Genomic DNA, 18,898 nt, shown 5'->3' on the forward strand with positions numbered 1-18,898 from the left:
TATTCCACAACTGACTGCTAGAGACCCCGCAATAAGGTTTAGCATTGTAAGATTCAAACTTTTTTTCTTTTATATTTCCTGCTATTTTGAACTCTGTGCCTTGATGGCAAAAGCAAAGCTCCACACTGTCATACTTTAAGTTCCATATGAAGACACAAAGAACTATCATCAGGTCAAAAGTAACTAGTTTAGTTTATGCTTATGAAATTGATTTTAAGATGATCACATTGCCAGTGAAGCTCAGGGGTTAATTTCCTGACATCCATTCTAAGAACATATATCAGATTTGGGGACCCAGTCATAACTCTTTGTAATACATTGGAAGTTTTAGATGTCTCCATGTATTACCATATAAAAAAGTGTGGGAGCACTAAAGCCCTAACAACTTTAACAACTGTACACATTGCACTCTGTCACATAAATGTTAACCAAAAGAAAAGTGTAATCAAACAGAAGCTATAAAAGCTATTAGACTCTTCATGTGCTCCGTGACATCGCAATGATGAAGTCTAAAGTGACGTTCCTTGTAGTAACTCCTCCTGGGGACCCCATCACACTGCAGGTGTATTTTGTTCAAGCAAGGCACTGCATTTTATTTATTTTTTAGAGCAAAGAATGTATGCATTTCATTGCTCTAAATAAATAAATAAATTGGAAAGAGCAACCCTTCAAGTACAGCACCCTAGATGGTCGCCTAGTTGGTTTATGCATCAGGCCAGCTCTGTAAGTTGGAAACATTACTGTAGTTATTTATTTTTTCATTTTCTTCACAATCAGACATCAGATGCATATAAAGGGGGCCATCTTTGGGTGAGGGTAAAGAAGCATTCTGTTTGTATATGTCTGACAGGAAGCATGTTCTATTTGTTTTTACAGTTTTGTCCAAGTCTGATATAAGAAGGGTACCGAGAAGGTGGCTGTCTTTTTGTGGGTAGGAGTGAGGAGCCATGCTGTGTATACATTCATATGACAGGGGCAACTTGAAATATATTATTATGGCCATTTGTCTCTTAATTTTTATCCCAGTTTAACACCAGAGACACACAGAAAGTGACAATCTTTTTAAGGTGACATAGGGAAGCAAGTACTTTTTCCAGACATGATTTATATATAATCTGTTCTCCAACAAGATATCAAAAAGCTGGAATTCTATCCCACAAAACATACTAAACACCACTAATGCTTCCAAATTTAAGCTACTCCTGAGGTAACACCTTACCATAAACTAGATAGTATCCTGTACTTATCCTGGATAATCTGTTTTTCTCTTTCTCACTTAGTACTCAAAACCTTCTCTTAAATCACTAATCCTGTGTACCCCCAGACTCACCTCTGCTTTCTTACTCAGTACCTAATATCTTTCTCTTCCTCCAACCTTTTTTACTTCCTACACCCATTACCCTCTATAATTTTTTTCCAGATTCATATTGCTAAAATGCTATCAAAATACTCATGCCAGATACTGTATTGTACTGTAAAAAATGATTCAACTATTGTAAAATTTATGATGAATGTTGATTTTTGCATCTCTGTAAATTCCCACAGTTCTTTCTTCAGTTTGTGAACTCTCTTGAAATTATGTTTATTTACTAACTAGAGCCTTATTTTTTACTTATGTTTTATTAATGTTTATTTTTATTTTATTTTTTTTGTGCTTATGTTTCTCAATCAGCCATCTATGTATTGTAAACGTTTTGTAATCTGGAGCTTTTCTCCCCAGGCCTCCTCTGAAAATGGGCTTCTAGCCCAGTTGGACATCCCAGTAAACAAATGTAAAATAAATAAAAAAAAATCATTGCATGCATTTGACTTGTATGTTTATTGTGCATTGCTATTTGCTTAACTTTGAATATTAAGTCTTAGATGCAACTCATTTCTTTCTTGAAGTGAAAAGGTCTGATTGAATTTCTTCCCTTATGTAGGATTTTTGTGCATGCCATCACTGAATGCAAATGTTGGAAAAAAAGTTCTAAAATGTACCTCAGTGCATCTTTAACCCTGTTGCTTCTTGTGCCTAGTGGCCCCTATATCACTAGCTTAATTTATTTATTGCAGCGTAGTCTTGGCTGGTTAGCTGAGTTTGAAAGGATTCAGGAAAAAACAAAGTTCTAGAGAAAGACTGAATTTGTTTAAAAAACTGTAAAACGCATCCCAGAGCATGTAGAATCCCTCTGGCTTCCCCAACTTAATACAATTACTGTAGTTATTCTAGTGTTGTCTTGGTCAGTTAGGATATACTGTAGGAAGAAACAAAGTTGAATAGTAAGACTAACTTTCTTCCTGTCTTTGACCATGGCTTCTGCTCAAGCAACCATTGGATTAAAAGTTTTTTTAAAAAACTGTAAAATGCACCTCAAAACATGTAGGGCCCCACACCCTTAACTTAATGCAGCTGTTTCCTTCACGGTGATCAGAATGCAGTCTTGCTTAAATAGCATATGTTGAATGAGTGAATGAATGAATGAATGACTGCAGGAAAAAACTGAAGAATAAAACAAATTGTGAGAAAAAGGGAAAAAATAGTTTAGATTGTGTAAATAAACCAGAATGGTGTGGGCAGCAGGGGGCATAGAACCTTTTCGGCTAGGGTGCCAGTTTACCTAAGGCCAACCCTGTTGACTTAAATGGCATTTTATGCACTGATAGCTTGAAAATGTCATATTCCATAATTATATTAGCATTGAGAAATACTTGTTTTAATTTTACCTAGTGTTTTAAGTTCTGCTTATGAATTGCATTGTGTAGCAAGATTTACTATTACTAGTTTATTTAATAGCAGTGAGGAAGAATGCCTGACTTTATAGCATTTTTTTAGTTAAGAATTCCATTGCACCTACTATCAAAAGATAAATAAGCAGACAAAGTTAATACAGTAGTTTCATATTTTCATAGCTTCTTAAGAAAATTCAAAAAATCATTAAGATTTATTTACTTTTTTGCAGATTGGTGCTATGAGCCACAGGTAAACTGCACTGATTCCCATAGTTGTAAAGGTAAGTTGAAGTTCTCTGAATAATATTGTTATAAGTGAACATTCACTAATTGCATATTCTACCCAGTAAACAATATCAAATAGCACAATGCAGTTCTAGACCTGTACTCTCACTACCTGAGACCATCCAGCAGTAGAATAACATTAGAACAGGTAACAGATCTTTGATGGTCAGCTTGAGTTTCTTTCTTTTTTTTCTGGAGGTAGCACTACATTTCTGGCAGGAGCTTTAGTAAACACAAAAGTCACAAAACCTTTTATTTTTTTTACCTTTTATGCTTACAAAGTTTTACTACCTGGTTAGAGTATAGTAAGTCTCCTGCACTAGATAGAAAAGCTTTGTAGTTGGATCATAGGGCTTCATTTGTGGTATTTTTAGAGCTGGGCATTTTTTTGGGGAACCACTGAATAAAGTTCCTCACAATAACAATTCAAATAAAACCACAAAAGGAAAGAGCAAACATGGCAAAAAGCTAGTAAGACTGTTTAATGAAGTTAGCGCTTTCACGTCTCAACGTATAATAAATCAGTCTAAATATCTAGATACTGTATGTGTGTGTGTATATATATATATATATATATATATATATATATATATATATATATATATATATATATATATATATATATATATATATATATATATATATATATATATATATAATATACTAGTGTTTTTATTATACACTTTATTAAGAAAATGATATGAAGGTTTTTACATAAATTGTCTTTTACATACATTTTTTTTATTGTTTTTTCTTTTTCTTTTGAGATAAGAATTGTTATATGCATTTCATACATTTTTCAATATATTATTGCATTTTTTTTAATCTTTATCATAGTTCTCATGTCATGTATTTAGTGTGTTTAATTAGTGAAGTATAAAATTTGATTTTGAATGTTTTTTATATTAGTCTTATCACGATGTATGTTTTTTAGATTGGTTTTCGCCATTTTAGGAAGTCATAAATATTAATTAGTTTAGATGTTCACTAATGATTCAATGAGAGTATAAATTGTATTCTTTTATACTGTGTATCATTCAAAGTCTGAGGAAGCATCCATTGAGACGTGAAAGCTCTTACTTCGTTAAACAGTCTTACCAGCCTTTTGCCATGTTTGCTCTTTCCTTATGTGTTTTTATTTTTTTTGGGGAGTTTGTTAGTTTATGAGCTATAATAAGTTGGTAGTTGAGGTTATGGTTAGTGCTATGCAATGGTGTTTTTTCTTTCAAAATTATTTGTAGTGAATTTTGGCAATGTTTTTTTTTAGGATTATTTGTAGCAAATTCTGTTATCGGCTGTCTCTAGTTTATTTTTGATGGTTAAGTTAAGATTTGTAAAGATGGATGAGGCATAGAGTACAGAGGGAAATAAATATGTTAGTGCTGTGGTTTTTCTGGAGTTATGAGTAAGGATTTTTCTAGCTCTGTAGTGGGATCCTAGTTTTCAGTTTGCTTTTTTGATGGCAGGCTATGAGTAGGTGTTGGTCATATCTAAGATTATCAGTGAGCATTTATCCAAGGAGTTTTGACTGTTTGACATATTCTATTTTTTTTCTTGGCTGATAGGATATAATAAGAATGTTTTTGGTTTGAGTAGTTTTTATGAGTGAAAAGCATCAGTTGTGATTTTTTAATCTGTGCTGTCTAGCCAGGATTCTATGACTAGAAAGGCCTTTTAGGTGTTTTGTTGTAGAGTGACATCATCTGCATTTTGTACTAGGGTAGCTTGTTTAGTGGTGGAGTGGAGATTATTGATACAGTTATTGAAAATTAGGGGTCCTAGAACTGATCCCTGAGGAATACTGACTGTGACTGTGACAAAATCAGAATAGTGTTGTTGCAATTTCACAGCTTGTTTCCTATTGGATAAGTAGCTGTGGAACCAGGTTAGTGATGGGGGTATTGAGGCCTACAGAGGCTGGTTCCTCAAAGAATTTCTGGTGTGAGACAATATCAAATACTTTGGATAGGTCTAGGAAGACTGTTGAGACTAGGTTACCATTGTTTCACAGTTGATTAATTGTTTGTAAGGTTTAAATGGCAGTAGTGGTGCTGTGATTAGGCAAAAGCCATGTTGAGTTTAGGAGACTAGGTTATGGTTGGTGAGGTATTTAAGCAACTGGGTGTATACATTTTTCAGATATCTTTATTATAAAAATGTATTATACATCTATGTGGCTCCTCTTCAGAGTTAAGTTTGCGGCACAACTGAATTCTGTTTTGAAAAATTATTTGTTTGACAAGCAGTTTTGCAGTCAGCTGAGAGACACTGCAATGGAAGCAAAATTTGCTCTTAGTTACTCAAACATTTTTATGGGCTGGATTGAGTTATCTTCTCTGCATCTAGTTGAATGTTATCAACAGGATGTGATGATGTATTTCAGATGCATAGATAGTATTTTTTATTTCATTTACAGGAGTAATACAGCCTAATTTGTGACACTATTTTCATATATTGTAAACTAACCAGCATGGCATTTCCTTTTCCTGTACATTTTAAGAGATTGATGCAGAGTTGTTGATTATGAAGCTGTATGAAAATGGCACTTTTAAAGTAACAATGCATAGGAAAACAGTGTCAGTGAATATGTTTTCACATACTGAGAGTTTTCATCACAAAACATTCAAAACATTTAGCCAACTCCCTTCTTTATAATTAAGAGCACATAAAGTGTGTTTTTATTAGACAGAGTTAGTACTGCTGATGACATGTCGACAGTAGGGCATACAGGGGACATTCTTTACAACTATTAGGGTCATTCTTGCAAAGGGTGATGGACCTTGTTAATGCCCAATTTACTCTCACCCCTCATACTCTGTATCTGAGATAACACTCACTGAAATATACTTTGTGACCTGTTTCACACCACCAGTATAGAATGTTTTGTGAACACTATTTTGTTTAGTGATGGATTTCTGCAGAAAGAACTAGCTACTATTTTGAAAGTTTCCTATAGATCTTTGATTATCACAGAGAAGCTGGGGAATATGAAGTTTAATTGTGGGGACAGTGCAGGAGGTCATGAAGCCTCACATATGGTGCACCCCAGTTCCTCAATGTGTTTGTACAAAGGCAGTAGTTTATTCACTTCACTAGTGAACAGTTGTGTGAGAAGAGTGAGATCCTGGCTAGTTTATGACTTGTGATTGCTTTAAGGAAGAGTAGGAGAGTGTTTGCTATTGTCAGTTGAGTTCCACGAGCTTTTCAAAACTGCCTCAAATCTACTTTTGGTTTGAGATATTTCCAGACGATTCGACAACAGAGCTAAGTGTTTGAAGAATTTTCTCACCCTCCCGCCCTCTTCTTTGTATATTCTTAAAGTCAGTGTCTCTCTTGTTGTCTTCCCCTTATATTAATCTAACCACAAAGTTCCCTTCTCCCTCTCCTCTTTCACTGACTCATCAATAAGCACAAAGTATAATTTTGCACAGTGACTCAGTTTAAGCTATTTAAATACATTTGCCCTACATTTACATCACGTAGCTCAAGAGTACTGAGTGCTCATCAAATCATTTCATAGTGCCCTTTTATAGGTTCATAGGTTCATAGGTTTATACTAGGCTATCTGCCCTAAGGCATTTATAAGCCTAGCCCAAAGTTTTGTGGCTTACTCCACCCCTTATGTTAAAAAATACTGTGCCCATTAGTTTGTTGTGCCTCTGTCCAGCAGTGACACAGAGATGATTCCCGGGGTAAACCTACGATCTCCCATCCATCGGTCAAGATTTCTCTTGAACAGAGCCAGCGAGGTGCTCTGCCTCACATGGACCAGGATTTTATTCCACAGCATAGGGAGTCTCTGGGTGACAAATCTATCCCTCCAGCATGTCCTATTTATATCCGTGCTAAGGTTTAAGTCGCTTGCTCTAATGGATCTGGTAGATTTGGATTTTTTGAGGTGGAGCATGTCCATTAATTCCGGGTTGGACATGGCCTTGTATGTCAGGCACAGGTCACCTCTGAGCAGACAGTATGCGACTGAATAGAGCTGGAGTTTCTTCAGTCTGGCAGCATATGACAGATTTTGGAGTCCCTTTATACTTTTGGTGAGGAACTTTTGGGGTCTCTCCAATTGTTGCAGGTGTCGGGTGAGATACATCCCGAATGGGGCATTGTACTCGATCATTGGTCTGATAAGTGAAGAGCACAGGGGAACAATGACCTCACTTGATCTGGATGTGAATCCCTTCATGATCAGGTGGGCAATGTAGAAGGTCTTTCTAACCACTTTAGCAATGTGAGTGTCAAAAGAAAGGCCACTGTCAACCTGGGTCCCCAGGTCCCTGATAACCTCTTCTGTGCTTAGTGGATTGCCACCTATATGGTAGCTTGGGGTTACCTTGTTTTTCCTGAAGGGTATGACTATACATTTTTTGGCCATGGCTCTGGCACCAGCTTTCAGTTTCCGTGAGACCCCTCTGAAGGATATCTGTGTCCAATGTACTTTCCACTATGGCGCCCAGTTTGCAGTCATCTGCAAACTTTGTCAGCCATAGTCCTCCTATGTTTGCCTGTACTTCTGAGAAGTAGATGCCGAACAACAGGGGGCCAAGGACTGAGCCCTGTGGGACACCACTTGTGACCGGCTTGGAGTCTGACATGGCGCCAGCAACTCTAACCCTGTGGGTTCTGTCCTTTAGCCAGTTAAATTTGATGTTTCCTCAGTTGCCTGCCCTTATTATAAATTTATCTCTGGAAACTCCTCCAAGTCTTACCTTGTCTGCTCAGATTGGTGACCACTAGAAGATCAAACTGGGAAGTTCCACTCTACATCTACAAAACCATGTGATAGTTCCTGCTCTTTCATTACCTTCCTGCCTTCTGTGTGCACAGTGCAATACCTAAAAGTATTAACCCCCATTTTTTCCATCTTACAATTAAAATCTGCAATATTTGGGACAAGACCATCAATCATTGGAGAGCCTTTTGCATATTTTGTGTGTTCTGCTATAAATACATTCACTCTCCGTTTCACTGACTTTATTCATTTAGAGTACAGACACTGATAGCCATTTGCTAAACAAAACTATACAGTCTCACAATGTAAACAGACTTAGCATGAGCAACAGTAAACTTCTCTGCTCCTGAAACTCGCATACTTTGAAACTACATTGAAAACCACATTCATAGAAAATGCATCTGGCCAGTGGTGGATTAAATTTACCTTTGGGCTGTTTTCAAAACATGGGCCCTCTGCATGCATTCTTAAGACCAGGCAAAAATGCACGTGCTCTTTGATTTATCTTCCTGATTGTATTCAGTTATATTCTTTGTTTAATACAGCACCACTTTTTTATTTAGAGCATGTTTTAAATATGTTGTTTTGAACATTTTCCAGTAAGCAGTGTAACAAAACATATGGATCAATAATGGCAAGGCTGCTCATTTCAGAACATTTTAACCATAAAAGGCCATCCAAACTGCTGTCATTATAATCCATCAATGTCAGTCAATATGCACAATCTCTGCAGAAGTAAAAGTCAACTGAATAATTCCACATTAAAGAGACTTTAACTAATGAAGAGGTTGCTGCTGGCAAACAGTTTTGCATTTCAGTGCTTCATTTACAAATTCAGTGCCTGCTGCCTTTGAAGATTAAAACTGCCAAACAGACAATAGGCTCATAATTAGTATCTCATCAAAAGGAGGACACTCTCAGGAGTGCAGCACCCCCACCATGCTACAAGGTAGTGTCAGCGATCAATCTACCTGGTTTGGGAAGCCTTCTGCACAAAAGGTAAGTATGATACCTGTAGCACCACTGACACTGACAACACAGCTCTGAAATTGATAGACTGCAGTCCTCAGGGATTTACAAAATAAATAAAATAAAGGAGACATGGCAGTTGATGTGGAGTTTTAAGGCACTTACTTGCCAATTATTAAGTCTCAGGGTCTGACTCTGAGCAAAGTCACTTTACCAGACAGCCCACCCAACAGGGGTATTATACACAGACACACACACACACACACACACACACACACACACACACACACACACACACACACACACACACACACACACACACACACACACGCACACACACACACACACACACACACACACACACACACACACACACACACACACAAATTTTTGGCAGCTTCAGTCCTGCACACGGATACCATATCTAAATCCACTTTGCTTTCTGCTCTGATGTCCTTGGCTTTGGCTGTTAAATCAAATCTCATCTCCTTTGGTTTACATTAGGACATTATACTAATGTTGAGGTTTTTGTGTTTTGCTTTTCTTTACAGTGGTCTTCCACAAGGTCCTAAAACCATCCTGTGTTTAAGGACGTCTTCAGACTTGTTTCATTTACAGACAATTTTATTTTTTACCACTCCCCCAACAGCCAACACTGGCCCTAGCAGCTGCCTTGGTCACCTAGTGCAGGATCCAGCTCTGCCTAGAAATAAGAAAATGAAGTCTCTGCAAAAATCATACCACTTGTCCACCTTATGAATACCTGTAATAATGTTACCATGAGCAAAAACACTCTAAATCTACAACTCTAAACCACAGGAGCAATAGAAATGTTTTAGTGATAGGCGACTCCATATTCAGGCACATTAACTCATCACTCACGAGGCTGGTCAAGGAGAAGCTTTCAGTCATCAAGATTTCTGATATCACACGGTTTCTAAGGACCCTTACTCCTGACAAGTATGGCTATGAGACAATAGTGATATATGTGAGAAGGACTGACTTGAGATGTAAAACCATGAGGGACAAGCAGACAGAGTGAGAGAGAGAGAGAAAGAGACATAACTTGATTAGATGGACATCAAACTTGCTGAAAGACAGAAGCCATACAGTGGAAGTTGCAGGCACTGCATCAGAAAGTACAAAATTGACCAGTGGTGTACCTCAGGGCTCAGTACTGGAACCGGTCCTTTTGGGCATTTACATCTCTGATCTCTAAATCAAGAACCAAGACCTCTATCTCACAAAGTTTGCGACTGTAAACTGGGGGTTGTTGTTAGGTCACCCTCTAACACTCAAATCTTCCAGAATGAACTCGTAAGACAAACTCGTAGTGTGCTATAAATGGACTCAAAATAATGCCAAAAGGTATAGTGCCATCACTTCTGGTAGACAACCTCTCCACTCATAATGCTATATAGACAACACACCACTACAAAATGAAAATGTAGTCAGATGCGTAAGAATTGGAGTTGATAACTCCCTCTCTTTTGACCATAATGTGACAATGGTCTTCATGAAATCCTTTTATTTAGCACTGCTAACTGCAACAGGAATATCATCAAAGAGGGGTTGATCACTGGAAGCAGCCATAGACTCCCATTCACTTGAGGGAGGACTGTTACCAAGGCCTCCCACAGTAGCTGATACCAGAAGAAAAAGCTTTCCACCGGGTGAGGGGGGGTGGGGCAAACTTGACCCCCTCCCCCTCAGAGACCAGAAATATACCCTTTCCCTTAAGAGATAACTTTAACCCACCTACTCATATTATTGCCCCCACTATCACTGAAAATTTAATTTCCCCTAAAATCACCTTGGAACAAGTGTTAGAATTACTGTCAAAGGCTAAAAATATTACATCCTCGATACCAGACAATATACCAGGCTGCATTCTCATCTGGGCCGAGTATGCATTATCTGAGATTCTACTTAAACTGTTCAACCTCAGCCTGTCTACAGGGTTTGTGCCTGATGCCTGGAGAACAGCCACTGTGACTCTCCTACACAAGTGTGGCCCCACTGTAGACCCAGATAATTATAGGCCCATTACTCTCATCAGCCTTATATGTAAAACTATGGACTGCATCATTATATAACTCATTTATGCAGAAACAGGCACATTTACAGAACTGGACCCCACTCAGTTTGATTTTGTGAAGGGCAGATCCTGCAACCTGAATATAGCAAACATCTTTGAAAAGGTTACATTGGCTGTGGACATTGGTCACTCTGTCCACACTGTTGTCTTTGTCAAGGCTTCTTATACTATTTCCCATGCTGGAATTATTGAAAAATTAGACAAACTTAATGTAAAACCCGGTGTTGTCTACTGGATTGTAAATTGACTATCCGTCAGGTCCCAGGTTGTGAAAATTGCTAGTACACTCTGTGAATGTAAAACTGTAATGAGTGGGGTGCCGTAGGGATTCTTGCTAGGCACTCTCCTGTTTGGCATTTACTTTGCAGACATACAAGCCTTTACAGAAGTGGGTTTGCCCTTGTTTGCTGATGACTGCTAGATGGGTACTGTTATCCTTTCATCTGTTGAAACTAAACAGCTCCATCAAGTGTTGAATGTGCACGTAGCTGGTGTACTGAAAACAACTTAAAACTAATGCAAAAAAGTGCAGTGTAGTAGACTTTGGTAAAAATAGCTGCTCCTACCTCATATGTTATAAATGGTATTCCTCTTTATTAAGAGATTGTCATTAAGAGACCTAGGTCAAGACATCCTTCTATTTGGCCCAGTTAATCACCAAGGGAATATCTACAAGAGCCAGAGAAGTCATCCTACCACTGTATTCATCTCTTATCAGACTCATCATTGAATACAATGCCTGCTTAGGATTGACCAAATCCAAGCATATCACTCAACTGAAAAGACATCAAAGATTTTTAAATAAGGAAATTAAAGGTCTTACATCTTTTAAACTATCCCAAAAGATTAACATGACTTTCTGTATTCTCAGTAGCATACTAGCTGCTCACTGGTGACCTGTGTCTATCTTTTTGAGCCATGAAAGACCCAAACTATTTGACTTCCTATTTCTTCACAAACCTAGTGCCTCTACAAACATGTGCACTAGAGACCTAAAACTGCTCTGAATCATAAAGAGACCCACTGGAGGGATAGGTTCAAAACACAGTGTATTTCAAGCCTATGGAATAATTTGTCACAATAGGTCAAACGAAGTACAACTTTGTTTACCTTTAAGGCTAGTCTTGATGACTGTATAGGTAGACACAAATTTACACCAGGGTTATCATGTACAGTGCTGCTTGTTTGGGAGGTGAGCATTATTAACTGCTTGAAAATCGTGGTAAGAACCTTTAAGTTGTCTGCTCAAAAGAGCATATGGCTATGCATTATATGGACTAAGTGATTCCTTGACTAGTATGTTCCTATGTTCCTTTAGAGAATATACTAAAAGTTTTATTACTCTATTCTTTCTCTTATAGACTCCTACATAGTGATCTCTGCCAAAGGTGCCACTGACCCTGTTTTATCATAGCTCTTGCATGCTCGTAAAACTGTAAACACTACAAATGTTCACTGTAGGGACTTAAATCTATATTCTAATCTAAATAGGACCTGTTGGCAGGACAACTGACTTTCCCAAAGAATACCCTACCTTTGGAATAAACTCCCACTCCATGTAAAACAAGATATTACCCTCAGTGTCTTTAAATCTAACAAAGACAAGTGGATGAGTATCTATCAATTCACCCTGGGTTTGACCCATCAGTCCCTTATAGACAGGGAAAGTAAATAAATTGCAGTGGCTCATTTCTTAATGGTCTTTGAGATCAGTTGTCTTGTATATAGATATAGATTTTTTATTTTTAACATTTGTTTACCAGGAAAGTCCAACTTAGAACAAGCCAATTTTCAGCAGAGGCCTGGGGAGAAATGCTCCAGATGCATGTCTTTTATAATGTGGGAGGAAACCCACATGAACACAGGGAGGACATGCAGACTCTGCACAGAAGGCACCCCAACCAAGAATCGAACTGGAAAACCTCTTTCTGTGAGGTGACAATGTAAACCGCTGCACCACTGCACTGTCCAAAATCATATACCTATGAAAACACAAAAATACGAATGGGACCCAGGTTGATAGTAGTCTGTCATTCGACACCCATGTAGCTAAAGTAGTTAGGAAGACCTTCTACATTGCCCACCTTATCATGAAGGGATTCTCATCTAGATCAAGGGAGGTCATAGTCTCCCTATACTCATCACTCATCAGACCAATGATTGAGTACAATGCCCCATTCGGAATGTATCTGACCCGACACTTGCAGCAGCTGGAGAGGCCACAAAAGTTCCTCACCAAAAGGATAAAGGTCTCAAACATCTGTCCTATGCTGCCCGACTGAAAGAACTCCAGCTCTATTCAGTCGCTTACCACTTGCTCAGAGGTGACCTTTGCCTAACATACAAGGCCATGTCAAACCCAGATTTGATGAATATGCTTCACCTCAAAAAATCTAGATCCGTCAGAGCCACAAGGGCGGGAGACTTAAACCTCGACACGGCTATTAATAGGACGTGCTGGAGGGATAGATTCATCACCCAAAGACTCCCTATGCTGTGGAATAAAATCCCGGTATATGTGAGGCAGAGCACCTCGCTGGCCTTGTTCAAGAGAAATCTTGACCAATGGATGGGAGATCGCAGATATACCCCAGGGATTACCTCAGTGTCACTGCTCGACAGAGGCACAGCAAAATAATGGGTATAGTTCCCCATACTAAAGGGGTGGCGTAAGCCACAAAACTATGGGCTAGGCTTGTAAATGCCCTCGGGCAGATAGCCTAGTATGAACCTATGAACCTATACTGGGTAGCAGGCAGTTGGGAGGCTGCATACTTTGGTTGTGATTTGTTTGTGTGCTTGTTTGCTAATGACATACAATGATGCAAGTTTCTTTTCTACTATGATCTAGACCACTTGTGACAAATAAGGTGTGCAATATACAAAAAATAAGTTACCACTAAATGCAATGCTCATTATAGCAACATAATTTGTCCAATCCACCTACTGCATGTCTTTGGACCGTGGGAGGAAACCAGAGCACCCAGAGGAAACCAATGTGACCACAGGGAGGACATGCAAACTCTGCACAGAAGGCACCCCAGCTATGAATCGAACCAAAGAACCTCTTGCTGGGAGGTGACAATGCTAACTGCTGTACCAACTTTATATCCTTCCGTAAAAGTATGCTAGGGCAAAAGCTGTTATTTTGCAAGGTTGACAGGTATGCCTAACATTTCCTGTTCCTCTCTCATATGTCATGACGTTGCAGGCATTACATAATTCCTGAGATAGATGTTTGCCACTTTTTGGCTTTGTTCACTACTATTATGTGGAAGGAGTGGCCATGCCAATGTACACAGCCAAGTGATTTTCTAAGTCACTTGGCTTGTAGATACCTTTATGAAGGCAATTCCTGGAGGGACGGCACTTGGCTAATTAGCATATGCCACTTCCCCAGATGGCTCATTAGCATCTAGTATCGATGTGGACACAGTCTACTACTGCTGGACATCTTTCTTCAAACACAATCTGATATAGCTGTCTTTGAAACTAAAAATGTTATACCTCATGGTAACCTTTATGAACTCAAGCAAGTTTATAATAAATGGTGGAAAAATAAAACTAAATAAAATATAAATGCTTACTTGAACTTTTCACTGCAGATTTTATAGTTTACTTCCTTTTAGTTGAGAACACTTTCATTCAGTATGACAGCTCATGAAAAGTGTTCCCTTTATAAAGTGTAGTGCATTCCAGGAATTTTTGGAGGGGTTGTGTACTCTCCTGCACCATGTGCGGGTAGCTTCATCCTCACAAACTATTTCCTAAATATACCTTATCTAGGGTCACAGCATATTGAAGAAAGGGAGCACTTCTGATGACTTGTGCTTCTTAAAAGTGCTCTCAATGATTTAACTTGAAATCAGTTTTACATCTGCACAGCCTCTTTTCTTCATTACTGAAGATCAGTACTATAGTGTGACATGCATATACTACAGAGTGATGTGCATGTACTATAGAGTGATGTGCATGTACTATAGCGTGATGTGCATGTACTATAGAGTGACATGCATGTACTGTGGAGTGACATGCATGTACTATGCAGTGACATGCATGTACTATAGAGTGATGTTCATGTACTATAGAGTGACGTGCATGTACTATGGAGTGACGTGCATGTACTACGGAGTGACATGCATGTACTATAGAGTGACATGCATGTTCTATGGAGTGACATGCATGTACTATAGAGTGACGTGCATGTACTATAGAGTGATCTGCATGTACTATGGCGTGACATGCATGTATTATGGAGTGACATGCATGTACTATAGAGTGACATGCATGTAGTATGGAGTAACATGCATGTACTATAGAGTGACATGCATGCAGTCTGTATTTTTTTATATGCACATAAGCTAACATTAAATTTTAATCTATAATAGTCATGCACATGGCTGGGAATAACAGTCTTTCTGACTTAGCTACTCCATGTACTATCTCCTCTTGTCTGGAAACTGATTTAATATGTTTTGCTCGTTTTGTATACCAGCAATACTCTAACATCATCATATCTGATCTGCTAGCTATTAATAAGCCTTTTCTCAGCAGCTTCTGTCAGAAGCATTGATGTTGTGATATTGATGACGTCTTAGAAAGATCACTGCTTGTTTTGTGAAATAACAGATAGAATATCATTCCATACATCACACCTATTAACATCAGGGAAAAAATACAGGTGGACCAAAAAGCACGGTATTACTGATATAAAAGACAATTAAGTAACTGTAAATAAATTAATTTTAATTAATTCTTTCTCTTCGATATATGTTGATATTATGTCTGACAAAAAATATATATCATAGATTCAGTTATTACATTTTATCTTTTAATGTTGTGTAAGAAACAATATAGCATCACATATCTGCATGGTTAGTAGTTTCTATTCATAATATGATTGTAGCCTTCCTGTCTAATGTGATGTTGTCATATTAGTTTTCATCTTTTGGGTTCTTTCTGTTTACATATTAACTCAGAATATTAACATCAGATATAAAAGTATACTCTTAATTCAGTTTAGTTCTTCACTTAGTTCAATTTAGTTCTTCAAAACCTATGCTACCATACACAGCAAAACTTGTGCATTTCTCTGACTATAGACATTAAGATAACAAAACAGTAATCGTTATGCTCAGAAGGGCTTTACCTGAATTCAGAAAAATTCAGTTTTGCTGGAATGGTTGGATTTTTATTCACAATGTACAGTGTTAGCTTTAAGAATAGGACTGGTAGATTAGGGGCCCAGCCAGAGTTGGGAAGGGCTTTGTACAAGGTAGCAGTGCTCCTTTTCAGGGCTATTGGTTCGGTTTCCTGTCAGAACAGCAGGGCCCCTAGCAGAGACTAGAGGCCTGAAGTTGCAGCATATTTCAGGAGTACAAACATGTGGATGCATCAATAGGAGGTATGTCAGCTACAGAAACAAAAATGCTGGTTGCATTTCAAGCATTCCAGAAGTTGGACAGCAAGTGAACCCTCTCAAACACCCATCTCATACATCTCTAAGTAACATAACTGAGTCAGATATTGTACACAGTCCTCAAAAAAAATTAACAGCTGGGAAGAGTATCTTAAATGCAGTCAATGTGTTTGTTTTGGATATGCAACCAGTTATAACATTAGAAGAATATATACTAGCATCAATGCATGCCCTTCCTGCCTATGTAGGTAAAATCTCTTTGTGTCCCAAATGATACCTCAGAATAACACCTGGTTATAACAGGTCACTCCTAATGGTTGTCCTACCCCAGCTTAGAGTACCGGTGATTACTGTGCCGCACCTGGGCAACCTACACCTATAGAATAATGGCTGATTACTTGGAGTTAAAAAACTCTATGTGCTTGTTAGTATACAGATGAGGTAATGGCCTTGGAAGCCTTAGGTAGACTGTAGCAGCAACAAAGGTGGTAAAGTGGAAAACTAACTAAATCTGAGAATTTAAATTTCTGCTTCTTATGTCCACCTGCTTGTGCTGTTTAAACTTGTGCTGTTTTGTAAATTGTTGGTCTATTTATATATTTATTTATTTTTAGGACCAATGGAATGGAATGAGGTGGAATCAGCCTGTGCAGGCTCAAAACAGTCACCTGTTAATATTGTAACTGCGAAGGCAAAATATAACTCTAGTCTCAAACCATTCGAGTTTGTTTATTACAGTCAATCTAACACAGTAACAATAAAGAACAATGGCCATTCAGGTAAGTTCTTGAGATATAAGCATTTTAAAAGTATGAATGAACATTTTTTAAACTTCAACAATTTTACTTCGCCATTCTAAATGGAACTAATTGCATGCCTCCATGAGTACGTTTAATGAATTATTTTGCTTTGTCTCAGCTTTCTATGTTTGCTATTGCATTTAAAATTAACCGTTCAATATGCCATGTTACTTTATACTGAACTAGAACTGTCAGCACAATTCTATTAATTTGTTCAGTACAGCTGAATGAAAGATGTCTGGCAGTGGTGGTGGTGGTGGTGGGCCAACACAGTCATGTGGGGAAGAATCCCTGCACCTAAATATAATCTACTCTGAAGTCACATCACTTCAAAAGAGGTTATATTTAATTGGGGCATTTTTAATTGTCTATAAAATTTGCTAAACAGGATTCTCCATTAAATATTATGTTCCTTACCAAATGTACTATGACTCTGATGTACATAATATATTACAGATTTTAAGTTAGTTTTTAAAGTATGTTGCTAAGAAGGTTGCAAAACTGGATTGAGGCCCAGAGGCATTGTTTGGCTAAATCACCTGCAGAGATTTCAGTGTAGACAAATGGAGACTTAGGGAATCAACCCTAGGACTACAGCATAGGGTTCATTAGCAGCTCATCGTCTTAATAATCCTCTGCACTAAACTGCCAGATGTTTTAATATTTTCTTTGCAAAAGTAAGATGTGTCACTCTGTATTTTGTTACTGTTTGTATTCTTTACTAATGTCAACTTTTTATACAAATTTAGAAGTTCAGTGTAACATTTTGTTTTCTAAACTTAAATGCTTAAAGTATTTACATCCGCAGCAATTTAAGCTTCTCATCTGGTACTGGCTGTGCATAGATGATTAATTTGTTACAATTTTATACAATTTAGCATCCTTGTATTGGTCAAGAAAACAACTAAAATGTATATACAGTTGTTCATGCTTTATTCTAATAATGGCAGATTTCCATGTTGCAGTCCTTTGAATCTGTAGCTAAAGGCATTTTGCTTTCTAGTCACTTCTGAAAATTTTCCATTAGTTCAGTCAGTTTGTTGTGAGATAACACATTTTCAACTCTGCGGTGTTTTTCTTTTCCCCAAGGTTGTATAACCCTGGAGTATGCATGTGCAAGTAAGCAGTGAGGAACAAAGTCCCCCACATGAGAATGGTGCATGGGACTTGCACCCATGCAAAAAAGATGCTAGTTATGTTAGTGATGTGTAAGATCAGTACCGCTATTCCTTATCCTTTTGTATAAATGAATATGCATTCAGCAGTGCTTTGTGCAACCTTCATTAAATGGACTTGATATCCCATCCCCAGTTTCCATTTAGTTTGCATATTCATGCTGCTCCTTAAAATGAATTCCCACTCCATTTATGCATTTGATCATTTCGTTATTAGGAAGTAGATGAGTGTGTATGAACAGTTTGAAATGTAGCATTTTGGGTCATTTTTATTGGTTAACTTTAGACTTTCTTTTGCTGTTTTTCTAAACTGCAGTATAACTTGGTGTACCTTTAAGTAACTGCATTAAATTTTTATTGTCATCCATTCGGTGGCCATCTTGTGATTCAGACAAATTGTATGATAAAAAATAAATCTCACTTCCATTTTTCAGATACCTTCTAATCCCAGTAACAGCACATCAGGTTTACCATATGCATATAGCTCTAGCATTCATGTTTTATCTTCAGCTGCAACTAACACTTTGATTGTACCCACTCACATTTTCTCACCAGATGCAGTTTTAAACAAAAATTTTGACCTTTTAATAACAAATGAAAAAAAATATTTCATATATAAAACCTCACTCTAGATTTTTAATTTATTTTAGTGACATGGGAAGCCTTGCTCTTTTATCTTTTGTAAATATAGAATGTTATTAG

At 37.7% G+C, this 18,898-nt stretch overlaps 1 protein-coding gene across 1 annotated transcript in view; it reads left to right on the plus strand.

The window, feature by feature from the left end:
• The window catches only part of LOC122787713 (carbonic anhydrase 4-like), a 344,635-nt gene that overhangs the window by 117,302 nt on the left and 208,435 nt on the right, over window positions 1-18,898 (plus strand). The window contains exons 2-3 of the mRNA XM_044054571.1: window positions 2,943-2,993; window positions 16,836-17,000. Coding sequence (XP_043910506.1) covers window positions 2,943-2,993; window positions 16,836-17,000 — 216 coding nt within the window. The remainder of the gene's footprint in view (window positions 1-2,942; window positions 2,994-16,835; window positions 17,001-18,898) is intronic.

Source organism: Protopterus annectens, chromosome 13.part0, assembly GCF_019279795.1.
Source record: "Protopterus annectens isolate FY-2018-M chromosome 13.part0, PAN1.0, whole genome shotgun sequence".
NCBI classification, from domain to species: domain Eukaryota; kingdom Metazoa; phylum Chordata; order Ceratodontiformes; family Protopteridae; genus Protopterus; species Protopterus annectens.